This window comes from Neofelis nebulosa, chromosome 13 (genome assembly GCF_028018385.1).
Source record: "Neofelis nebulosa isolate mNeoNeb1 chromosome 13, mNeoNeb1.pri, whole genome shotgun sequence".
NCBI lineage: Eukaryota > Metazoa > Chordata > Mammalia > Carnivora > Felidae > Neofelis > Neofelis nebulosa.
Genome location: NC_080794.1, coordinates 82,584,135 through 82,610,181, shown reverse-complemented (window position 1 = coordinate 82,610,181; position 26,047 = coordinate 82,584,135). Strand labels below are relative to the sequence as shown.

Below are 26,047 nucleotides of genomic sequence, written 5' to 3'. Positions count from 1 at the left end.
CTCTTTATCCCTGACTTTCCTTGCTCTGAAATTTACTTTGCTGAAATTAATGTAGCTACTCCAGTTTTTGACTAGTGTTAACAATAGTATATCTTTATTCATCCCTTTACTTTTAATCTATCTTTGCTTTCACATTTAAAGTGTTTTTTTCGGTAGATAACATATAGTTGGGTCTTATTTTTTTTATCCAGTCTGACAGTCTGTCTTTTAATTGGTGTATTTAGACCACTGACATTTAAAGTAATTGTTGATACAACTGGATTAATATCTACTATATTTGTTATTGTTTTCTATTCATTGCTCTTGTTCTTGGTTTCTTTCGTCTTTTCTCTTTCCCTTTCTTTCTTTCTTTCTTTCTTTCTTTCTTTCTTTCTTTCTTTCTTTCTTTCTTTCTTTCTTTCTGTCCTCCAGTCTTTTCCTGCCTTCTCTGGTTTAAATTATGCATTTCATGATTCTGTTTTACTCCTCTCTCAGCATAGCACCTTTTTTTTCTTTTCTAAGTGGTTGTCCTTGAGTTTGCATTATACACTTACAACTAATCCAACTTCTCTTTCAAAGAATACTACACCACTTCACAGGCAGTGCAAGTACCTTATACGAGTATTTCCAATTCCTCCCTCCCATCCATTATAACATTGCTGTCACTCACTCAACTTACCCATAAACTTGTAAAATTACCCTATACAAGTTGCTATTATTATTTTGAACTGCCTATTATCTGTTAGAGCAATTAAATTAAAAAATTTTTTTAATGTTTATTTATTTTTGAGAGAGTGACAGAATGCAAGAAGGGGAGGGGCAGAGAGAGAGGGAGACACAGGATCAGAAGCAGGCTCCAGGCTCTGAGCTATCAGCACAGAGCCTGACGCGGGCCTTGAACCCACAAACCGTGAGATTATGACCTATGCTGAAGTCAGATGCTCAACCAACAGAGCCACCCAGCGGCCCACAAGCAATTAAATTTTTAAAAATGAAACATTTGATTTTATCTCCATTTATTCCTTCTCCAAATGCTTTTCCTTTTTTTATGTGGATTGGTTTCTGAGTTATTTTCCTTAAGAATCTTCTTTAACATTCTTTGCCAATCAGGTTTACTGGTGATAGACAGCCTCCATTTTTGTTTGAGGAGCCTTTACGGGAATACTTCATTTTATTGCACTTCACCTTACTGTGCTTTGCAGATACTGTGTTTTACCAATGGAAGATTTGTGGCAATCCTGCATCGTGCAAATTTGTTGGCAATACTTTTCCAATGATATTTTCTCACTTCATGTCTGTGTGTCACATTTTGGTAAATCTTGTGGTGTTTCAAATTTTTCATTAGGATACTTATTATGGTGGTCCATGATCAGTGATTACGACTGGCTGAGAGCTCAGATGACGGTCAGCATTTTTAGTAATAAAGTATTTTAAATTCGTGTACTTTTTTAAGACATGATGCCATTGCACATTAACTTTTATGTGCCAAAACATCCATCTGGCTTGCTTTATCACGATACTTGCTTTACTTCAGTGGTCTGGAACTGAACCACAGCATCTCCAAAGTATGCCTGTACTTCTATTTCACTTTTGCAGAATAATTTCACTGGGCATCGAACTGTAGGTTGGTGTTTTTTCCCCCCCCAACACTTTAAGTATTTCACTTCCCTCTCTTATTACATGCTTTCTAAAGAAAAGTCTGATGTAAGTCTTATTTTGCTCTTCTATTAGTAAGGGTTTTCTTTCCTCTGGCTTTTTCAAGAGTTTTGTTTGTCTTTGATTTTCTGCATTAAAAAATTTTTTTTTTTAGTGTTTATTTATTTTTGAGAGTGAGAGAGAGAGACAGAGGGTGGGTGGGGGAGGGGCAGAGAGAGAGAGAGACACAGAATCCAAAGCAGGCTCCAGGCTTCAAGCTGTCAGCACGGAGCCCAATAGGGGGCTTGAACTCACGAACTGCGAGATCATGACCTGAGCCGAAGTCAGGCGCTTAACTGACTGAGCCACTCAGGCGCCCCTTCTTTTTTCAAGTTTATTTTTGAGAGAGAGAGTCTAGCACAAGCGGGGGCAGGGCAGAGAGAGAGGGAGACAGAATCCAAAGCAGGCTCCAGGCTCAGCTGTCCGCATAGAGCCTGATGCGGGGCTTGAACTCCTGAACGGTGAGATCATGACCTGAGTCAAAGTCAGACGCTTAACGGACTGAGCCACCCAGGTGCCCCTCCCCCAACCCTATTCTAAACACAGTTTCTTTTATTAATTTTCACACTACCAAATTGGAAAGTACATTGGAGAGTACATGTCCGTACAGTGGAGGGAAATGTCCAATCTGAGGCCTCTTGACAGTGAGTGGCCCACAGAGCAAAGCATCTTCTAGGTGGCTGCCATGCCAGCACCTGAGACCCCTGGTGTTCCTAGCCACCTCCTCCTAGAGTGCCCCTCTTCTCTGCCTCCAGTTATCTGTATTTTACTCTTTTTCCCCTGACTTTACTTAGGCCCCATCAACTCACGTTTTTCAGAAGAAAGAGGAATGCGTTCCACAATTCAAGAAACATGAATTGGGCCTAGCCCATGCAGCTTCCTTGACATCATCAGGGCCTCCCTCTTCCACTCTGCAGGCTCACTCAGTGACATAAAAAACGTGGTGACATAAAAAAAACATTAATGGGCTCACAGCTAGTGTTGCCAGCATTTCATTCCGTTAAACAAGAAAATTAAAAGACAACTACCTATTGCTTGCAATTTCATACGTAAGGGAACATTCCAATAATGTCTTCTTCCCATGTCTCCCCACAAAAAGGGGGACCTGGGGGAACCTGGGTGGCTCAGTTGGTTAAGCATCCAACTCTTGATTTAAGCTCAGGTCATGATCTCATGATTCATGAGATCAAGCCCCTTGTTGGGCTCTGCGTTGTCATCATGGAACCTGCTTGGGATTCTCTCTCCCCTGCTCTCTCTCTGCTCCTCTCTCACTCACTGGTGCTCTTTCTCTCTCTCAAAATAAATAAACATTAAAAAAGGAGGGGGGGGACTGAGGCTGAAAGTTATTTTTCTCACTTGGGCCTGGAAGATGAAAACTCATTTTCTCTTTCAGCAAAATAAAGACATCTAGGAACCACTGCCCTAGAGTCTTTGTTGATCTCTTTTTCACAATTTTATTTTTATCACCTTCCTCCCTCTGTTGCAGGTCATCGAAAAGACATCGAAAACCCAGAATTGCTTCAGGTTCTGTGTCTCCCTCTCTCTTGGCCCCTCCCCTGATTGCGATCTCTCTCACTCTCAAAGATAAACATTAAAATAAAGTGAAATTATGAAGCTTGGAGAAACAGGTAAACTTTGAAGGTCAGTTTCCACATTCTTGAACCCAACGTCTACTGTGCTGGACACACACTTGCTTAAGGTGAAGATGTTTCTTGGTAGCCCAGTGACCTTACATTACTAAGCATCACTTGTGCCTACACAATGGGAAAAAACCTAAGGGATAGTGGTGTAGCATACAGGAGGTTCTTAGGGCCCCTCTGGGTTTCTCCAGTTCCTCCAACTCCTTAAACTTGAAGGTCCCTTGCTACCTATCAGTAACCATTAAGACAGACCTCATTCATTTTGTCTATTACGGCAGATTTGGCTCTATTCACGGGCCTTTCCCAGCCGGGCTCTCGTTTTGAAGTAAAGTCCTGTGGACAAAACAGAGAGCAGAATGCCATGCTCAGACAGAGAGTAGGAAGCCAGGAGGCTTCCTGCTTTTCTTATAGCCCTCTACCAATTGACTTCTGTCCCTTTGTCCTAACCTCATCCCAAGCAGGGAATGCCAGCCTCGAGCTACAATGCCAATGTCCTAGGTATATGTGACAACTCATTTAATCCTTCCAGTAACTTCACAACATAGGAAATGAAGGCCAGGGTAAATAACCTCTCAAGATCATACAACTAGTAACAGACATAAGAGTGTATATGTGGAGGGCAGGGACAGACCAAAGGAAGTGGTAGGCCATTCCAGGTTGGTAGGTGGCAGTTTTAATAAGTAAAGGGAACTTACATATGAGGCTTGCTTGGGCAGCAGCAGGAAGAATGGATCCACACACCCACCTACCATATCTAAAAATTTGTATAGAGAGAGGCCTTAATTGGGTTCAGCCGAGTATACTGTGCAGGTGTTCTCATCATTATCTCAAGGCTATAACCTCGAAGCAGCCCCTGGAAGTGTGAAAGCCAAGTGGGAACCAAGGAGGAGAACAGGTGAGGCACCTCCAATCACCTGGGTCCAGCTCACAGGTCAAGAACCGGGAGATCACGACCTGAATGGAAGTCAGACGCTTAAGCCCTACTGATACACCCAGGCGCCCCACGATTTCACTTTTCAAAACACTACAAAAAGATAATCAGTTTTATTGTTGGCTAGGAAAACTGTACAGACAGGCTTAAATTATCTGTGCACATAAATATTAAGGAAAATTAGCTTGTTGGAGGTACTCATTTTTATACTTTGCCCCAGACTCTTAAAATAAGGGTTGCAAATTGGAAGTCCACGGGCTGAATTCAATCTACATAAATGTTTTGGTTGCCCTGCACAGTTAAGAAAAACTTTTAAAATAATATCTAAAAAAAATATCTAGATTTGTCAGTTTCTCTTTAAAAGTTATAGGCAATGGGCTGATAGCACAAGGCACATACGGGCTCTGGCAGTTGTTTGCTTTAAAAACACTGTCTTCAAATTCACCCACGACAGCTATTCACAGAACACCTGCGAGTATACTTATTCTATTTTGGCACTTAAGTGAGTACGTGCTGGTTTGGAAGCTGGAGTTGGCTACCCACATGGTGGTCAGGGCGGCCCGAGATGGTTAACTTTTAAACTGAGACCTGCAGGAAATGACTGAGTCACAACCTCCGGCCCTCAGTTTCCCCATCTGTAAAACGGAGCTGAAGATGCGCGGTTGTAGGAATGCTTGGCGAGGAGTTATGCAAAGATCCGGCCCTAAGTCGGGGCCCGAGGGGCACGACTACCACTTTCGCTAACATCTCCGGAGGCCCCGGCCGCAACACGGACCGGGACCCCGAGGAGGAGCTACGGGCGCGGGTCGGGGCGCTGGGACGCAACCGCCAGACCTCGTCCTCCACTCCTCCCCGCCGCGGGCCCCCGCGCTCCGCCGAGGTCGGCCCCGGGGCGCCGAGAGGCGTGGCCGGCCTCGGCGGACCCTGGAGGCGGCCATGGCCTCGGTGGTGGAGTACAAGGGGCTCAAGGCCGGCTACCACTGCGGCTACTGCGACTCCGAGGAGGGCAAGGTGTCCTGCGGTGAGTGTCCCCACGGACGGGGCCGGCGTGGCCGCCTGGCGTCCAATCCCCGCACCGCCCGCCGCGCCCCACGCCAGTCCCCGGCCCGGGAGCGCACAGGCCCGGCGCCCCAATTCCCGCGTCCCTCTCCCACTCGTTTCTTCCCCGACTGTTTCCCTTCGCGCTCCTCTCTCCTCCTCACCCTCACCGAAGATGGCGGTCCAGGTCGGAGAAGGAACGGAAATAGCGGACGGCTGCCCTCGGTCAAGATGGCGCGGGCGGCGTCAGCGTGCGGGGTTCCTGGGGAACCTGGCCTGCGGGCGCCCGAGCAGCTTCGCGCGCGCCTCGGGGACTCCCGAGCGGCGCGCTGCATTGTGGGGTGGCGGCGGCGGGGCTGGGCCGAGCGGCGTCGCGCTTGGAGGGCCGGGGCCATGGCTTCCTGGGCAGCTCTTTCGCCCAGCATCGTGGAGTATTTCGAGGGCGAGGACTCCTACCGCTGCGGCTATTGCAAGAATGAGTCGGGCAGTCGCTCCAATGGTGAGCGGGCCGGCGGGTGGGGGAGGGCGTCGCGGCCTCGGGTTTCCGCGGCCGGCCGGCGGCCTCGGGGGTGGGGGGTCTCGGCGCTCTCGGCCCCCAGGGACGCGCGGCGGCGGGAGCCCCCCGGCCAGATCCTGTCTCGAGGAGGGTGTTGCGGAACGCTGCTCGCCGGGGAGGGCCGTAGCTGTCACAATTAAAAACGAATCTCCGCTCTGATTCATCAGGGAAGCATCTGGGTGCTTAGCCTTCACACAGGTGGTCGGAAGTGCGGGATGATGATGGTCTCGCCGCAGCCCAAAGTGTGGAAACAGGTGTCCGTCATCCACCAGTAGGACAGGGTTAAATAATGTGACAGCAAGCAAGCCATGCCGGGGAGCATTGCCGAGTGGTCAGTCCCGCCGGGGCGGGCCTCTGAGTGCTGATGCTGCTGTGGGATCATCCCCGGTTTTAAGTGCAGAAAGCGGCGTGTCGGGTGGGCTGTTTGTGTACAGGGAGACGTGTGTGCATACGTGGGCGGGGGCATCTGGATAAAATGCGTCTGGAGACGCCGGTGACGGACCGTAGACGCTGCTGGCAAGGGAGCCTGTTTGTGTTAATGCGTTTGAAAATTTTACCAGGTGCTTGTTCATATGCCTTATCGTTCCTCCACCCACCCCCAGAACAACAAAGCCAGCTCACAGTTTTGTTTTTTCTTTTTCCCCCATCATGGTTCAGGTTTCTTCCGGAAGATTTGTCTGTAAACAAAAACAGTATGTTTATATTACCTGCTGTGTCGTGCATTGGCAAGCATAGAATCTTTTATTTTAAGAAATAGCGCATCATGGTGGGAAATGGGATAGCTATGAGGATACACGTTTAGGTAGTTTCCGTTAAAAATATGTATAAATGTCCTACAGCAGGGCAATGATGTGGACGATTATGGTGTGTCCGTTTACTCATCAGTTGAAATTGTTCATTAGATGCTTGTGGGTAAGAGGATTTGGAGTGATGGTTATGAAGAGCTAAGCAGAAAAATGTTTAGAACGTAGGGTTAGACGGAGAAAAACAGGATGCAAGTGACATGTGTGACGGGATCTCTGGCAGGATGAAAACCCAGGGGGAAACACACCAAATGGTGGCAGTGATTGCTTTCGGGTATTAGAGATTTCCTCCTCATCTTTTTCAGAATTTGGGATTCTGACTATAGTATGTGTGTAATAAGCACTTTGTATTGTGTGTTTAAAATGAACGTATTCATAGACTCTTCATTATTTTCCCAGTAACTTTAATAAGAGGAAGTTGATTAATATAGATGTCCTTTGTTTAAAGTTCTGTGGAAGAAATCAGTTTTCAGCCTTTTCACCTAAAGAGACAACTGTAAATTTCCATCGTATTTATTTTAGTTCTGATGATAATCTTTACTATAGGGCATAGCACCTATTCAGTAGGTTTTATTATTCCTATTTTTATAGATGATGAAATTGAGGCTCATAAAGTAATTCAGTGTTAATGAGCACCTGCAAGGCTTCTGGACATTTCTTTTTCTTAATACAACCTGTGCTATCAACTGTACCTCTGTCTTTGCATACTTCTTTAAAAAATTTTTTTTAAATATTTATTTATTTTTGAGAGCGACAGAGACAGAGTGCAAGCAGGGGAGGGGGGGGGGACAACACAGATTCTGAAGCAGGCTCCAGGCTGTCAGCACAGAGCCCGATGTGGGGCTCAAACCCACGAATCGTGAGATCGTGACCTGAGCCAAAGTCGGACGCTCAACCAACTGAGCCACCCAGGCACCCCTGTCTTTACATACTTCTGATGCAGTTTGCTGTTTACGAGAGAAACATTTATTTTTCTATTAACATTAATTCAGATATACCTTTTAATGTTTTTTCATGGTTGCATCATTAATTATTCCATCATACTGATAATGTCCTCTGTAATCACTTTTTTGTTCCTGGGCATTTCGATTGCTTTCAGTTTTTATACTTAAAAGGAATACTGCTGTATACTTTTGTTCTATTTTCAACGTCCAAGACTATGCTAAAAACATAACAATGAGAATTAAATGCATAAGAAAAGATTTGCTTTCCAGTTCTTCGGAGGGGACCAGCTTATTAAATTATCGGGGATATTATTATGGTTAAAGGTGTTGTGTAATCTGATCTCAGGGAGGACCTTAAATTTACGATGTCAAAGAGACTATAGAGTAATTCGGAATTAAATGTAATCACTTCGATTTGTTTGATTTTTAAGATTAAAGGAAATAATTTTTTTCATTTGTTGTGTATTATGTCACATGGTGTGAAGTGTGTGCAAACTTTCATTTTTCCAGTGTGAGCTAGATTTTTTTTTTTTTGCTTCAATATTCACATTTAGAAAACGCTTTGAATTAAAAGAAAAAAGTTCAACCTGCTATGATTAACTTGGTACATGGCACTCACTTTTTCAGGCATGTGGGCACACTCCATGACCGTACAGGATTATCAGGATCTCATAGACCGAGGATGGCGGAGGTAAAGGTCCTTCATACAAAAATGCTTCTCTTATTATTCCGGTTCTTCTTCTAACTAGAAAATGTTGTTCACCCGTGAAATGTTTTCCTGTTGTTGGAAAAAGATTTAAGACTTTTTTTTTTTTTTAAATGTTTATTCGTTTTTGAGAGAGAGAGGGAAAGACAGAGTGGGAGCGGGGGAGGGGCAGAGAGCGAGGGAGACACAGAATCGGAAACAGGCTCCGGGCTCTGAGCGGTCAGCACAGGGCCCGACGTGGGGCTCCAACTCACGAGCCGCGAGATCATGACCCGAGCCGAAGTCAGACGCTTCACCGACTGAGCCACCCTGGTGCCCCAAGACGTTTTTAAATTATATCTCTTTATGTGGTGATTCTGCTGTCTCTTCTTTTAAAGGCATTTATTAGGAGCACCTGGGTAGCTCAGTCCGTTAAGCACCCGACTCTTGATTTTGGCTCAGGTCATGCTCTTGCAGTTGTGGGATTGAGTCCTGTGTCGGGCTTTGCACAGTCAGCGAGGAGCCTCCTTGGAATTCTCTCTCTCCCTCTTTCTGCCCCTCCCCCTGGTGCACGTGCTCTCTTTCTCTCCAAAATAAACAAACATTAAAGAAAGATGTTCATTAGGAGAACTTCAAGCCTACATAAATGTAGAGAGTATGTTCTAATGAACTTGATGTAGCTATCAGCAGGCTTTGGCAGTCGTTAAAGTTTGTTTTGCCAGTCTTGTTTCGTCAAATCTCCTTGCTCCCTGTGGTGGTGTGAATGTTCGTGTGTCATCCCTCACAACCCCCAAGTACATCTTTTCAATCCTAACCCCCGATATGATGGTATTGGGAAGTGGGCTTTTGGGAGGTGATTAGGTCAGAGGGTGGGACCCTCACGAATGGGATTTGTGCCCTTGTAAAAGAGACCCCAGAGAGTTCCCTTTCTTGCCCCTTCTGCCACGTGAGGTTACAACAAATATATGAACCGGGAAGCTTGTCTTCATCAGACATTAAATATGCCAACACCCTTGATCTTGGACTTCCCAACCTCCAGAACTATGAGGAATATGTTGTTGTGTTTATAAGCAACTCCCTCTGTGGTATATTGTTATAGCAGCTTGAACCAGCTAAGATGCTCCCTCCTCCTCCACAAAATAATTTAAAGCAATTTAGGTATCCTGTCAATACACCTATAATAGACACGTTTCTAAGAGAGGATTCTTGTTTCCTTTTTAATGTATTTATAATACCGTTACCATACTTTACAAAATTAATAATTCCTTGATGTCATCTGTTACTTAGTTTTGATTAGGTTTCTACTAGTCTCAAAAATGCCCCTTTTTTATAGTTGGTTTATTTGAATCAGGATTCCATTAAGGTTTACACATTGCCTTTGATGGCTAAGATTTTTTGGTAATTATTTTTATATAGATAATTTTAGAGTATATAAAGTTTTTTTATGTAAATATAAGCAGTGTTAAGGGCCTTGTGCCAATACTACCCAAAAGATATGGGATTGAGTGCAACAAATGAAACTTCATAGCTTTCTTTAAACTTAATCATGAGACCCAAAAAGAAGATCTGGGTCAGATGTTGAAGGATTTTGTATGCCATGATGAAGAACTTTTCTTTTTTTTTAAGGTGGAAGGGGAGCCATTGAAAGCTTTTATGTCAGAAGTGTGATGGAATTTGTGCTTTGGAAATGACCATTCAGATCGTAGAGAGGTATTTGAGGGGGTGGTTCTGAAGGCAGAAAGACCCGGTTCTAAAGATCACTGTACGGTTCAGATAGGAAATCGTCCTCTCACAATGATGCCGTCATCATCAGTGGCTATAGGTTAGAAGATAGGTGAAAGGGGATGGATACAAGGTACGGTTTAGAAGTAGAAAGCTTACTGACGGGATATAGAGGTGCCTTAAAGGGAGGAATTTGAGATGACTCCCGGGCTTCTGGGTCAGGAACCGAACTCATGTATGTTTGCTTGGATGGCTGTAACAAAATACCACTGACTGGGTGTCTTAAACAACAGGAATCTGTATTCTCACAGTACTGGAGGCTGAAATTTCCAAAACCCAGGTGTCTTCAGCTTTATTTCTTTTTTGGGGACCCTTCCTTGGCTTGTACATTGCTGCCTTCTTGCTGTGGCCTCATGGGGTCCTTTCTCTTTGCATGTATGTCCCTGGTGCCTGGTGTCTCTTTGTATGCCCAGTTTCTTTTTCTTTTTTTTTTTTTTTTAAATTTTTTTTTTTTTCAACGTTTTTTATTTATTTTTGGGACAGAGAGAGACAGAGCATGAATGGGGGAGGGGCAGAGAGAGAGGGAGACACAGAATCGGAAACAGGCTCCAGGCTCCGAGTCATCCGCCCAGAGCCCGACGCGGGGCTCGAACTCACGGACCGCGAGATCGTGACCTGGCTGAAGTCGGACGCTCAACCGACTGCGCCACCCAGGCGCCCCACCCAGTTTCTTTTTCTGATATGCACACCATTCAGATTGGATTAGGGCTTATGTTAACTGTCATTTTAACGTAATCACCTCTTTAAAGGCCTTCTCTTCAAATATAGTCCCATTCTGAGGTAGTGGGGGTAGGGCTTCAAAATATGAATTTTGAGGGGACAGAATTCAGTCCATAATGTCATGGCTCTGCCATTAACCAAGATCCAGAAGGCCTTGAAAGGATCGGGTTAATTTTGGGCTTCGTGGCCCTAGTGCACACGGAACCCTCAAGTGTGGATATCCTAGGCTATGACACACGTCAGGGTCCCCACATCCTGAGCAGTTTTCTCTGATTGCCTTTGTGGTATTGAGGATCGGTGGTGGGTTGAGGCCTGGAAGGATGGCAGGTGATGCTAAGAGGGTAACTGAGGTGAAGAGGTTTGGAGTATGTACGTAAGGGTTTAGGAAAGGAAAGGCTGGGCTCTGTCCTTGCTGTGCCAGTGTTGCAAGATTGCTTAGTTCTGAGGAGTAACTACATCTATATGTTTTTATGTTATCGATCAGATTTTTACCGTAATTAATTTTGTGCCCCTGTACTAGTCTGCTTTGGTACATGTGAGAAACGTATGAGACATTAACAACATTTTTCAATTTTAGAAGTGGAAAATATGTGTACAAGCCTGTCATGAATCAAACATGTTGTCCCCAGTACACGATAAGGTAAGAAAGAGGGTCTGTCTCGTATAATTTTTTTAGTGGCACCTTGCTTTTTTTTACATGTTAACTTTTGTGCTAGGTAGACATCCTTTATAAAGAAAAGCAAATGAATTGTATCTTTTTTTACATACCGATACTACATTTATCCGTCATCAGTAGCTATTAATAATACCGTTTAATGGTTTGGGTGTAAGTATGATATAAAAAAGTATACTATTTAGTAGTCTAGTCAATGATTCTATGATATATTATGAAAATACCAGCAAATACTCTGATTACTTTTAGGTATCAAATTCTTTATAAAATTTAGCTTAGGGCTTTCCACATTCTAGTGTATTACCAGACGTCGTGCTCATATTCAAACAGTACTATAGGATCTGTAGAAAGGGGCGGGGGCTGACATTTAATCTGCCACATGTATTCAGAGTTGTTTTCTTCATTGTAAAACTTAAGCTAGAAAGTCTGTTTTCCTACAGAGTGTTTGCTTAACCGGCAAACCCCAGCATAACATGGAAGGATTTAACCTTCTCAGGTTCTAAAGGTCCTCCTCTTCTCCCTTGTTGTCCTCCTTGCCTTCCTCTTCTTCTGGTAGAAAAAAGAGAAAGCATGTTATCATTGTTAAGCATTTGAGTACAGTTTCAATGTAAATATATTCTCTAGATAAAGAAAGCAAACGTAGTTGTATCCATCATGTTTTGGCTGGCCTTCACACTTCTGTCCCATCTCTTAATTTGTTTTGGGGTTGAAGACTGTTTTGACAATCTGATGAAAAGTTATAGATCCTCTCTGCAACAGAACAAAAGGGAGAGGGGCCTGGAGGCAAGAATACGTAACATTTTGCGTATTAATTTTAGGATGACCATAGACTCCCAAAGTTCCACTGATTCCTGGTTAAGAATCTAACTGGTCATAGGACTGGGCAATAAAGAGAAGAGGTGGCTGTCTGGTTTGGTGACACCGTCTCACTTATACAAAGAATAAAATGACAGAATTGTGCTGTCCTCTTTCAGATTTAGTGGTTATGAAGCAGTGACATCGTCAAAGGCAGAAGTCCTTTTCCTTCAAATAGCAATTTATTATTGGATTATGGCCAGGATTCTGTTTAAATTAAGTCTGGAGCTGATCGGCTTGAATCCTGAGACTCTCTAATCAGAAAATGTCAATTTCAGTGGGTTAAAGAAAAAAGACAAAGCTTCTATAATTTATTGGGTGCCTCTCAGTGCCAAGCACTGTTCCAGGTACATTGATTGCTTTTATGAAAAGGGACTCAATTAACATTGCAAAACAGAGCATGAAATCAAACATTTCCTGAATTGTTATCCTCTACACAACTTCGTTATATATGATGACACTATGATGTCATTTTGCATATTTACTCTTCTGGGTTTTTTTTTTTTTTTTTTTTTTTTTTTTTTTTACTTTGTTGACTACAATAGTTATAAGAAGACCTGATGTAAAGGTAAGGTGATTATAACCTACAGCGTAGCTTCTTGTTAGATAGAGGTCAGGGGCTGCCCAGTATGTGAGTTTAAATGAGGACGAGTTTCCTTGACGATGATTTTTTTTTTTTTTTAGTTTTTATTTTTATGTAAAATTATATGCTAATAATTAAAAAATCAAACATTTCATAAAATGTATTTTGCAGAATTGCAGTCCCCTGAGCCTTCTTGTTTCCTCTTTCCCAATACAGGGCACACTCAAATTTTTTAACAGATTCTTTTGTTTTATCTTCTTTCTACCTTTTACTTGAGATGCTTATATAACTATATATCCTTATCTTTGGGTTTTTCTCATTATCTCTGTGTTTCTCTCTTTCAGAAATAAGGATTCAACTTTATTTTTTCTCACTATCTCTGGGTTTCTGTCTCTGAAGGATAAGGACTTAACTTTACTTCATCCCTGTTCCCTTGTCACATTCAAGCTCCTTTTTGTCCTCATTGTCAACTTCCCAGCTTAGAAGTAGTGTAATTTTAAATAGGTGTAATCCCTTTGTTATGACCTACAAATATGCTTTACAGTTGCGTCATGTAGTGTGCTATGATTTTTCTTTCCTGTACGAGTTTTTGCTTTCCGTGGAATTGATGATTGTCTTCTGTGTTTCCATAGCCTTTTACGTACCCATCACCAGTTGATTTAGAAATGCTTCCGTAGTAGTGTAAATGTCGTCTTGGTACTTTGAGATGCTTCAGGTACCCTATTGCTTGTATCTTCTTGATGAATATCTCTGTGTTGTCTTCTGACGTGCTCTGATCTGGACAGGTTGTCTCTACAACTCCTGCATCACTGTCACCCTGGGATCTCTTTTTACTGCCATCGTGGGGATTCTCTTTGGATTTCTTTTTGGATCCTGTGTCTCCTATCTCCTGACCTCTCTTTCTTGGATTATTTCCTCATTTTCGTGAAGCACATTTAATAGCTTTCTGAGGAAGAGTGCACGAGAAGTACTTTTTAGACATTGTACCTTTGAAAATGTTTTAATTCTCTACTCGAACTTATAGTTTGGCTGGGATATGGAAGTGTAGATGGGAGGGGCGCCTTGGTGGCTCAGTCGGTTAAGCGGCCGACTTCACCTCAGGTCACGATCTCGCACTCCGTGAGTTCGAGCCCCACGTCGGGCTCTGTGCTGACAGCTCGGAGCCTGGAGCCTGTTTCGGATTCTGTGTCTCCCTCTCTCTGACCCTCCCCCGTTCATGCTCTGTCTCTCTCTGTCTCAAAAATAAATAAATGTTAAAAAAAAAAAGTGTAGATGGGAAATAATTTTCCTTAAAATTTTGAAGGCTTTGCTCCATTGTCTTACTGCTATTAAGTCAGGTAGTCTTCTGATTCCTGTTCCTTTGTGGAGAATGTTCTTTCTTTGGGGAAGGATTTTTTGTTCCCAGTGTTCTGATGTTTTCTGTTTGGCAGTGTCTGTTTGCATCCATTACACAATGGACTTATGTAGCCCTTCTTACCTGGAACCTCCTCCCACCATTATTCTTCACTTCACGGACATTTTCTTTATTTTGTTGGTCTTCTTCCCTCCATTTTCTTTCTTCTATTCCATTATAACTGCTGATAATGTTTTTATTCAGTTATTGAACTTAAACATTAATTTCAAAATAATTAAAAATTAGAGCGATCCTCTAATTTTTTTTCTCTTCAGTTTTCCATCCCTTTTGCTGTATCTTTTGGAAGATTTCCTCAACTTTATTTTCCAAGTCTTGTTTAAATTTTAACTTTTTCTGTTATACTTTTTCTTCTGGGAGATTTTTCTTTTTGGACACTCTCTATTGTTTTGTAACCTCCCATTGTTGTGTGGCTGTAATAGCCAAAGAGAAATAAGAGAGTGTTCTGAGGATATTTTTATTTTGGATATTATTTGGATATATTTGGATATTATTTTTATCCTTCCTCTGTACTCTGTGTCTTCCTAGTTACCTTCTCCAGTGTTTTTGGCAACGTGTCTTTGTAGAGTTTCTCTGCAAGTATCTGGTGATTCTCATTTTACAGTGGAGAGTGCCTGAGGACAGTATCTTGGGGTCTGATCACATTCTGGAGAGAAAGTGCCAGTTTTTGTGGCTGGGTTGGGGAAGTGGCTTGGAAGTCTCAACATTCAGGATGTAGACTTTAGACTTCCTTTTTCTAGTCCAGTTCCATTGCTTTCCACTGTGCTTGTATCCTCATGTAGGAGGCCCTGTTTTTTTGTTTGTTTTTTTTTACTCTTTTCTAAGTTTGCAACTTTCTTCTGGGTTGTGTAAGGAGTTGTGTGGGGAGGAGTGGGGAGGGCATCAGACATCTAACTGCTTCCAAAACAGACTTTCAAGAGATTTTCTATTTTTAGACCTGCCTTCACACTTATCTCCTGAGGTATCAGGTATCACCGGTCTCTGAAACTTTTAGGGGTAATGTAGAGAGAATTGGTTGTCTTTCTGGCTTTTCAACACTCTTGGCTTAGGATTTAACATTCTTTGGTCTACGAAGTCAGTTGCTACTTATACCTGTGCTATCCAGCTTCCAACATTTCTCTTTTTTTTCCCCCCGGTGATTCATGTCTTTTTTTTTTTCTAATTCCTTAATGTAGTTTTTTAGTGAGATTTGGGGTGGGACTAGAGGCTACATCAAGCCCTGTCTTTACCCAGAAATCCCAGGCATGAAGTTTGCCTCACTGTACTAGATACTATCCAGAACTCATTTTATTTCTTCATGGTTTGAGTTCACTTTTTAAATATTTGTTTTGCTTTCCTAGGTGCCGACCTTTACAGTTTCAGCCATCAAAATCACACAAGAAGGTTTTGAAAAAAATGTTGAAATTTCTGGCCAAAGGGGAAATTTCCAAAGGAAATTATGAGGGTAAGATGAGATTGGGTCTAAAAACTCTTTATATTGATGTTGATTTCCAAGGTTCTCCCTTCTGGCTCTTTCTGAAGTAGGGATAGGGGGATCTTGCCATAGTCAGGCACTACCGTTAATCTGGGGATGGTGATTGTTGTTAGTGTTGCTGGTACTGTTGCCATTGGCCTGAAGGTCAAGGGTATGAGGAATGTCTGTCGGGGAAAGGGAAAATGTAGGAAAGTTTTACAGCTCTTGTGATTTCCTAGAGTTTATTAGAGCTTAAGCTTTCACAGTACTTTGACAACTTGGTCCTATAATACCTTGTGAAGTACAGAGAAAGTGGTAGAATGTCTGAGAAACAGATGCTTAGGTACCCCTTGCACAAGACTACACAACCACTTTGAATGCTGAGTGAAGCCCAGGTTTTCTTTGAGGAAGCCCTTCAGTAAATCATATTGCCTGAAATTTTCTTTTTTGTATGATAAACTTTGAATTGTGAGTCCGTTTCCTAAAAGAAATTAACTTTGGTTTACAGATACTTCCTTTTTCAGTTGTTTCAGTATCTTTTCTTTTTTAAAAGTTTTCCTCTAGGCCATGCCTAATCGATGAGCATAATAATTGGGAATGCCAGCTGTTGTTAGAGCTCTTTCTCACATCTGCCCTAGGAAGTGTCCAACCCTGGGAGCCTTCCTCACTTTTAACTTGTTAACTTTTAACTTGTTAACTTGTTAACACTTTTAGCTTGTTAATACATCCCCAAGTATGTTTTCAGTGCCCACAATGTGCCAGTCCCTGTTTTAAGCACTGGCGATACAGTGGCCAGCAGGCCAGGGAAGTTCTTCGCCCTTGGGCACTGTCCTTAACGGATTAAAACTCAGGACATCATGGAGCAGACTTGGCAGAGCTGTGGGCAACAAAAAAGCCTGGAAGGCTTACAGGGTCTAGAGGTTCAGGGACAATCGGGCATTGGGGACATCAGAACTTTGGTACAGCTCTGATTAGTACTGTCTGTACATAGTCTTAAAAACTAAATACATTTTGTTGGTTGGCCAAAAAGTTATTTCAGTGGCTGAAAATCATGTTCTGAGTTTCAAAAATTAATATTCAGATAAGCCTTGAAGTGCCTTCCATTTATAAATTGATGATTGCCTGTCTTTATACATAGCTTTTACATTTGGCTCTTTATTTGACTTGTTACAGACTTCTAAATTATTTATGTTTGTAACTTAATAGGAGCGATGTACTCATTAGAGTAGAAGGGTAAATAGCTATAAGAAGAAGACACCAGCATGCAATGACTAACAAATGCTAGAAGTCTGTTTGTTTCCTCGTGTGACAGCCCATTGTGGGTGTTTCACATTAGCCTACAGTCTGCTCTGCCCCCCCCCAGCCATTCTGGGACTCCCTTCAACATGTAGTTTCCAAGCTCACGCTGGTTTTTACTAATCCAGTCAGTGGGGAGAGGAGGGGGTGGAAGTTCAGGGTTACAAATTACCTTTAGAAACAAGTGAGGCCAAGTTGAACCTCTCAGTTTTGGTTCTGTTCCACTGGTGGGACTTGGTCACAACTTGCAGACGGACTGGGGTGCATTCCCTTGCTTGGGTGCCACAGTCTTAACTACAGCCCTGTTACTTTGGAAGGTGGGAGAATGGACCTGATGCACACACCGTAGTCTCTACCACATCAGAAAAAAGGGGCATTTTGTTTTTACTACGTGTATCTTAATTGCGTCAGATGGCATGGCTGATAGACTTTGATTTTTTCTGATTTGTAGATGATCCTATGGAGCCCACCATGGAGGACACCGTTGCTGGTGACTTTGGATTGATAAATAAATTGGATATACAGTGTGACCTTAAAACGCTCAGCGGTGACCTCACAGAGAGCTTTGACAGTGAAGAAAAGAAGAAAGGAAAAAGCCCAAAGAAAGGAGAATCTAATGAATTCATTCAGTCACAAGATATAGAGGAGAAGTTGGGCTCTGGTGAGCCATCACATCCAGTTAAAATGCCCATGGCTCCTAAGCCAGGTAGGGCAAGTTTGCTCTGTGGCCTTTTTAAAGTCCTAGTGATTTTCTTTGTGCTTGGAACATTGTAGCCCTTGGGCTCTCTCATCAGCTAAAAATATGAGTTGTATGAAATCTGTAAAATCCCTGTTTTGTACAACTTATTATTGCCTGGATTTAGATGGACAAATCACATATTTTAAAAACTGCTATTTTTAAAAAGCCTGAAATAATAGTTTCATTATCTCCCAATACACATATTTTTAAAGAGTGCCATTTCTTACTACCCTAGGAACTTAGAGTTTGAGAATCGCATTTTTATCTGTGCAAGGATGTGGTGCTAAACATTTTTATTTTTGGTGTGAAGTAAGACAAAGTAAATTTTAGGTATTATGTTCAAAGTACAGACATTATAAAGGTCTTTAGTTTATTATTAGATTTCTTTATGTAATCATAATGAATTTTAGTTTAAAAGTTTCCAGATTTTGATATTTTACTTCACCTTTAGTAAGGTCAGATTTTTTTCTATATTTTCACTTGTAAAATACTTAGGTTTTAAAATTTTATCCAACTTTAAATGGGTTTATTTGTGTGTGTGTGTGTGTGTGTGTGCATGTGTTTGTATGGTTTTTTAATTTTTCTTTTTTCTGTATTTACTTTTAAAAATGTTTATTTTTTTAAATGTTCATTTATTTTTTTATTTTGTCGGGGGAGGGGCAGAAAGAGAAAGAGAATCCCAGGCAGGCTCCACACTGTCAGTGCAGAGCCCCATGCGGGGCTCAGCCTCACAAACCGTGAGATCATGACCTGAGCTGAAATCAGGACTCAGATGCTTAACCAACTGAGCCACCCAGGCACCCCTGTGTGATTAAAAAAAATTTTTTTTAACATTTATTTATTTTTGAGAGACAGAAAGAGACAGGGCGCCAGCAGGGAAGGGACAGAGAGAGGAGACAGAATCCAAAGCAGGCTCCAGGCTCTGAGCAAGCTGTCAGCACAGAGCCCGATGTGGGGCTCGAACCCACAAACCGTGAGATCATGACCTGAGCTGAAGTCGGATGCTTAACTGACTGAGCTACCCAGGCACCCCACCCCCTGTATGATTTAAAAAAAAATTATTTCATAAAATGTCAATTTAGATGTTTATGTTTCAGTTCCTGAATTCTTATGTTTATTTATACAAAATGATCCAAAGGAGAGATTTTTATTACTATTACGGTTTTTCTTGTCTAAATCCTATTAATGCACAGAAAACTTTGTTTTGGGTTTTTTTTAAACCTCTATTTATTTTGGCGGGGGTAGAGAGAGTGCAAGTGGGGCAGAGATGGAGACTGAGGATCTGAAGCAGGCTCTGCATAGACATCAGAGAGCCTGATGCAGGGCTCGAACTCATGAAACATGAGATCATGACCTGAGCCGAAGTTGGATGCTTATGCAACTGAGCCACCCAGGTGCCCCATTTTGCATTTTTTTTGAATAGGTATTTTTACGCAAGGCTTTCATGGCATTTAATTGGATGTCAACCTGAGATTTCATCCTAACTAGTAAGAATAGTCCAATAAAATATTCTGAATGGTTTAGATAAATTTCTTACATCTCCTACTGTCTTAGGTGATAGGGCCAGTTCTTTTATTATTTTAGTTGTTTATTATAAAAATTACAGTTTATTACATTTTTAAAAACTTCATTTTGCATCTCTATAAGATTAGAACTTTCAAATACGTACTCACAATAGCATTATTACACCTAAGTAAAATTCCGTAATGATACTGAATATTCAGTGTTAAAGTTTCCAGTTTTTAAGTATTTGTTTGCATCAGGATCCAAATATGGCCACATATTGCAGTTGGTTGCTATAGTTAAAAAATCTCAGTAGATCTTTCATTACTCCAACCTTTTTATTTGCACTTTATTTGTTGAAGAAACTGGGTTGTTTGACCTGGGTTATTTGACCGACAGTTACGTCTACAGTGCAGTTTAACATGTTGCCGTACCTGCCTGTAAATTGATAGTTGGATGTAGAGCCTTGATCAAATTCAAGATTAAATTGTTTTTTTTTTGTTTGTTTTGTTTTGTTTTTTTGTCTTTTGGCATTTTGGTTTTCTTTTGCTTTTTTGGAGAGAGAGAAGTCTTCATCAGATTGGAGTTCCAGTTGTTTATTTGAGGATGGGTAAGGTTAGTTCACGGGTGGTGGGATGTTCTTTCAGGAGACACATAATGTCCGGGTGCCTCTCTTTCTGTTAATGCTAGTAGCTGTAGACCAATGCTCAATGCCTAAATCCGTTTATCCGTTAGATATTTGAAGTCTGTAATTCATTTTTCATTTACTAACTGGATACTTCCATAAACAGAACCTTCTCATCCACTTGTCTCCCATAAGAACTCCCAGCAAAGGCAAGAGGAATTCTTGATTCTTTCATTTTGTGTCATCCATTTTACAAAATGACCTCTTCTAACAGTGAGTTTTAAACACATTTGCCGTGTTTTAATTCTTGCTCCTGTGGGAGTTTCTCTAAGTTGGCTTCTGGTTTGTTTGATAAAATGTTGGTAGTCTTAGCAGCTTTCTATGACATGATGCTCCTGGAACGTCTTGTACAGCCATTTCCCCAAGAAGCCCTGGTTTCTTTTAGTGGAAAATGGCATTTGAAGGTCACCAACTAGACCAGAGGTGACCACTATTGTTACTGGCTCGGTTATTGTTTTCTAGGCTTTTTCCATGAACAGACTTAATAGGTCGTGTGGTCATATTGATATTTCCAATTCAAATTCAGGACTGTTATTATTTTTACGTGTTTGTTTGCTTGTTTGACATTGGATCTTCTTTCTTCCACACTTAGAAACCTTGCTCTCAAGGACATGGAGAAGGGTAGAATTAGAATATCACAGTTACCCATTTGCTTTACCCTACGTTACACAACAGTTTTATAATAACAAAACTAACTTCTTCAGCAGTATGATTACTGGAACATTAAAAAAAGTTTGCACTTATTTTCCTTTTATATTTTTCAATAAAAATGTGAGATTATTTTAAAATGTAGGAAGCTTTGGATTTTGTCTAGAAACACGCATTTCCATTTTATTTACAAAATATTAAAGGTATATTTCCTGAAACTTAATTAGGAATTATGCGGGTCTGCTGAACTCTTTTCAAAACTCTTGGGACTAATCTAGGATCCTTGAGTGGTTTGAACATCTGTGGGTGCTGGGTTGGTACGGTGCAGTGATTTTATATTGATCTGTTTCTGTTCCATTGAAGGAGCTTCTTGCTTTGGGGGGATCTTTATTCCCATAAATAAGCTGAAATCCTAACTTATCCTTTGCAGTTCATATCATGATAGTACATACGTGTAGAGTAAAACAACCACAAGAAGGATTGCTTAGTCCAATGAATCCATTAATGCAAAGCTGACATAGGTGATCTTTCATAAAAATGGTGAAAACTTGTTTCTCAGTTCACTCACTCTAGAGAATGTCATTTTGAGTAACTATTAGAAAATGCAGGATTCTTTTTTGCCTTATTACCATTTGTGGAAATGCCTAAATAGGTGAACCATTGTAGGAATTGGTGATGCATATAATAGCTAATAATAATAAAAGACCCCAGTTAAATAGTAGGTATTGTTTTATGAGCTACACATGTATTAACTCATTTAATTCTCATGGAACTCCAAAGGTAAGACTGGTTATTGTCTTTCTTGTTTAGACAAGTAATGTTGCCTCAGGTCAGCTAGCCGAGAGACAGGGATGACCTCTTGCGGCCCATGTCCGAGTGTATGCTCTTAACCAAATGCTGTTGTGCCTCTGTGAACAAATTTGAGGAAGACACATTCCCTGGCCAAAGAAAATTAATTCTCTAAGGCAGTAATGGTTAATTATCGAGTCAAGTCTTTTGTTGCCTGGTTGTTAAACTTATTCAGAGTCTTCTTTTATGGGTAGATTTTGTTTTTATTTGGAAAACATGTTAGTGAAGTCGTAATATGGTTTCACTATGAATGAACTATTTTCTCATCAGATTAATTTTTTTTGACCAGCTCTTGGTCTCTAGCAAGTCTCTTAACACACTGGGTCTTAATTTTCTTTTCTATAAAATTAAACTTGCTGGTCTTGTAAAACTTCCTATTGCTTACTTTTATATGGTTTGTAAATATGTGTTTTAGGAACTTAAAGTAGCATTTTTCTTTATTTTGTTAATAGCTAAAAAATTTACAATGGTATGTTCATCGTTAGAGAATTTGAAGAAAAGAGAACACTGCAAGGAAAAGAGCAAGAAAAGTCCTTTCTTTGACTGTTAACATGGTGGTATATTTCTTTTCAGGCATTTTAATAAATATTTTTCGTGTATCTATTTGTAAATAATTGGAAATCTTTTTTAACCTTGTGTAATGACAAATCCCCGAAAATTTCTGAAGCATTTCTAATGACTTTTTGATATTCTGTTGCTTAGCTGTTTTAAAAATTTGTAGAGGGGCCAGTCAGTAGAGCACGTGACGCTTGATCTCAGGGTCATGAGTTCAAGCCCCATGTTGGGTGTGGAGTCTACTTAAGAAAGTGAAAATAAAATGAAAATTATATAATTATTCTATTGGGCATTTAAATGATACTGAAGTTTTCAGGTGTGTTCATTATTTGCCTCTAGCTCTTGATTTTCTCAGCACAGAGTCCTTAAAGACAACTTACTGGATGAAAAGGCACTCACTAAAATTTGTGGTTTATTGTAGTTAAAATATTTATTTATTTATTTATTTATTTATTTATTTATTTATTTATTTATTTAAGTTTACTTATTTTGAGAGAGAGTGCACAAGCAAGGAACGGACAGAGAGAGAGGAAAGAGGGAGAATCCCAGGTAGGCTCTGTACTGCTGGCTCAATCCCAGGGCTCAATCCCATGAACCGTGAGATCATGACCGGAGCCGAAATCAAGAGTCAGATGCTTAACCGACTAAGCCACCCAGGCGCCCCTGTTTTAGTTAAAAATTTTTATATCTTTAAGGCCTTTCAGTCTGATACTTGCTCTTTTAATTGAAACAAAAACTGTCATTAACTGAGCTGAGCTAATGAGGCCCCTCAGTTAGATGGAGAGACACAGATCCCTTCAACTAAGCAAGAGTATTTTTTCATTAAAAAACCTGCCAGAGTGTTTTCTGGGATCAGTATTCATTTACACCCAGGTCCTAAGCGTTTGTTTATGTCACAAGTGCTTTGAGAGAAATGTCCCTCAGAAATGTGCTGGAAACATTCATGTCCTGAAGCAGAAGATAATTGATTATGTTTTTTTCTGCTTATAAAGACAGAGAAGTGGATGAATATTAAAAAAAAAATTGTTTTTGAATTTTCACCAATAAAAGCTGCCTGAAAAGTTTCTGTGACTGTTTATTTTCTTTGACAGTTCCTGCTTCTAAGATAGGATTTTAAGATAACTTAGAGCTCTACACCAGAATCTTCTGAAGAATCCACCTACAAAGCTAACCTAACTGTTGAAATGCTTTGGGCCTAGTTCTGTAGAATCTTTGAGACTTGAAAAAAACATTTCTTGAGTCAATTGTGAGTGGTCTAATATTTTGAAATTGTTTTTAGGCAAAGGAGCAGATTTGAGTAAACCTCCCTGTCGAAAAGCAAAGGAAATCCGGAAAGAAAGGAAAAGGTTAAAACTGATGCAGCAGAACCCGGCTGGAGAACCTGAGGGTTTCCAGGCTCAGGGTGAACCACCGTCTTTGTTCCCACCAAAGGCTAATAAATCCAACCAGCCCAAATCGCTCGAAGATTTAATTTTTGAATCTTTACCAGAGAATGCATCACACAAGTTGGAGGTACTTTGGAGGGTGTTTTATTTTATTTTGTTGTTGGCGGGTACTTTATTTATTTTCATTTGAGGTTCTACTCACCAGGTGATATTTTGCTGTTTAAATGATGGGAAATTAAAGTGAATTGGGATGGAGTAGAATTTGTATTTGCTAAGTTGATTGCTACTTGAGGAAAACCCCCCCCCTTTTTTTTTTTAAGATTTAAAATAAATATTTTAGGCAATTTGGCTACTAAAGTTGTGAAAACAGTTCCAGTTTTAGCATGTTACTATGTAAGGGACTCTGGCTTTTTGTATCCCTTGATTGAAATTTAGTAGTGAAAGAGATAAAATATACTATGTCAATTTTATCTTTGGTAGTTTTGGTTAGATAGTGAAGGAAATCACAGTAGGCAAATCTTTGTTTTTTATCCATTCTAATATTCTGATCTTGACCAAGGCAACAAATTGTATGACATATGCAAGCCGGCAATTAGGAATTAACTAAATAGTACTAAGTTGTACTACTACAGTCCTTTCTCAGTAATTCTCTCAAACCAATATAGGCATAATACGAATACTTTTAGAATATTCCTATTATTTTTGACTTACATTTCAGATTAAGTCTACATTTTTCGGTATTTGGTATTCATTTTTTTCCCCTAAATCATTAACGATAATAATTTTGTTCTCATCAGTAACTGGGCAACCTTTGAATTTATAGCTTAATATTGTCTAAGTGTATCACTAAAGACCTGCTATTAAGAAATTAGCTTTAATGCAATCTAAACCTTAGGATGATATATATTATTAGACTTAAGTCTTAACTATGTTATAATTCCTTAGCTGTTCTGATTTTGGTATTGACACTTTCTCCTTCCCAAATTAAAAAGAATTGAACCCACTACTTAACGTATTTTAAGAGGAGTCTTTTCTCTTGTGATCATAAATAGTAATGTGCAGGGCACCAGGCCCATCTAGCATGTTGTACAGTAGGAGGCTTTTTAATTTTTTAATGTAATGATAGCTAGGATGGTCAGAGATTTTTTTTGTCCACTGTATGACCCTCTTTTTATGGAGAAGAATTACTTCTTATGGCACACATGAAAATTTTCTACTTAGCCTTTTTTATTGCACTCGATTTTCTGTTTTGCTAACACATTTTAACTGGTTAGTAAATAGTTGATGTTAAAATAAATCGACTTTACTGTATAATTACGGTTTTTAACTCCTCCTCATTTTACGTATGAGGAAACTAAGGCACAGAGAATACATTTATTTACTTGACCCAAGATGGTGACGTTAAAATTTGAGTAGAAGAAACTTAACTTTAGAATCTTCATTCTTAACTCTGCCATGAAGTACGAATACTTTGTGAGGGTTGTCTTTCACCCTTACAAAAAAATTTTGTAAATTTAGAGTTAGCAGTGATGCATGAAGAGCATCTAAAAAATGTGTTCACATATTTTTGTCTTTCTGACTGATTTACTGAAGGTGGGTTGCATGCAACGAAACAAGTATTTATTTGCGTTTGTTTCTGGAGTGCCAGAAGCATTCTGCCATTTTACCATAGAGTCCATCTTCTGTGATTCGGTCATAGACCTTAGTCTTCGAATCCTCCGCCTTTTTAATGAGTCTGCAAGTTGGAGAAATAACTTTTTAAAAAAATTTATCTGGTTGATTTTCAGTGTTAAAATACTATCATTGTTTATGCTTTAATAGTTGTGTGGAAACATTTGGTTCTTTTTGGGTGGGAGTAACTGTTTTAATGCATGTTCTGTGGAATAAATAATTAATGAACATTGTTTTTTAACTCCTTCTGAAGGTGAGGGTGGTGAGATCATCTCCACCAAGTTCTCAGTTCAAAGCCACATTTCAGGAGTCTTACCAGGTCTATAAACGTTACCAGATGGTTATTCACAAGGATCCACCTGATAAGCCAACTGTGAGCCAGGTCAGCAGGCCAAGTGCAATTTTTTTGTGCAAATGGAACTTTCCCCTCCATTTGATATCATTGTATGAAAACTTGGTTTATTTGTGGTACATTTTATTTGTATTCAATTTGCAGCATATCTGCAATATGATAGGACTGTGGATTAATGGACATTCTGAAAGTGCAAATTTTACCTAGCACGTGTTGAGTGCCCGTCATGTGTAATTTCAAAGTGGAAAGTAACACGTAAAATGAGTTATCTTTATTTGAAGTAACGATGTTTAGATGTATTTATCTAAAAGTAATAAATAGAACTCTAATTTTTATGATAGGCATACTTTGAACAACACGGTTAATATGCTTTATCTGCACGTAAAAGTCACGTATAAATAGAGTTCATAACAGCTAAATTATTCTTTATTGATGTACTACCCATACAGGACAGAGTGGAATTAGAAAAGTAAGATAGTAGAATTTTTTTTGAGATAATAGAATATTTTAATAGAAGTTCACATATGCTTATCATTTTATAAATCAAATTACCCAAGAAAAATCTGGAAGGGGAAGAATCTTAAAACACTTAATACAAATAGAGGAGACAAAAGTA

General features: G+C 40.2%; 1 protein-coding gene across 9 annotated transcripts in view; it reads left to right on the top strand.

Moving 5' to 3' along the window:
• Window positions 1-5,141: 5,141 nt before the first annotated feature.
• Window positions 5,142-26,047, top strand: part of ATE1 (arginyltransferase 1) — a 158,862-nt gene continuing 137,956 nt past the window's right edge. For 5 of the 9 annotated variants that reach the window (XR_009252697.1, XR_009252698.1, XM_058697970.1 and 2 more), the window contains exons 1-7: window positions 5,654-5,782; window positions 8,214-8,277; window positions 11,351-11,413; window positions 15,636-15,739; window positions 17,496-17,750; window positions 23,303-23,535; window positions 25,333-25,461. Coding sequence is in view for 7 of the 9 variants with exons in the window: in XM_058697970.1 (XP_058553953.1) it covers window positions 5,677-5,782; window positions 8,214-8,277; window positions 11,351-11,413; window positions 15,636-15,739; window positions 17,496-17,750; window positions 23,303-23,535; window positions 25,333-25,461 (954 nt within the window). In the remaining 2 variants the exon portion in view is untranslated. Of the gene's footprint in view, window positions 5,267-5,653; window positions 5,783-8,213; window positions 8,278-11,350; window positions 11,414-15,635; window positions 15,740-17,495; window positions 17,751-23,302; window positions 23,536-25,332; window positions 25,462-26,047 lie in introns of those variants that run through there. The other 4 variants (XM_058697972.1, XM_058697969.1, XM_058697973.1 and 1 more) reach the window with 3 other exon arrangements.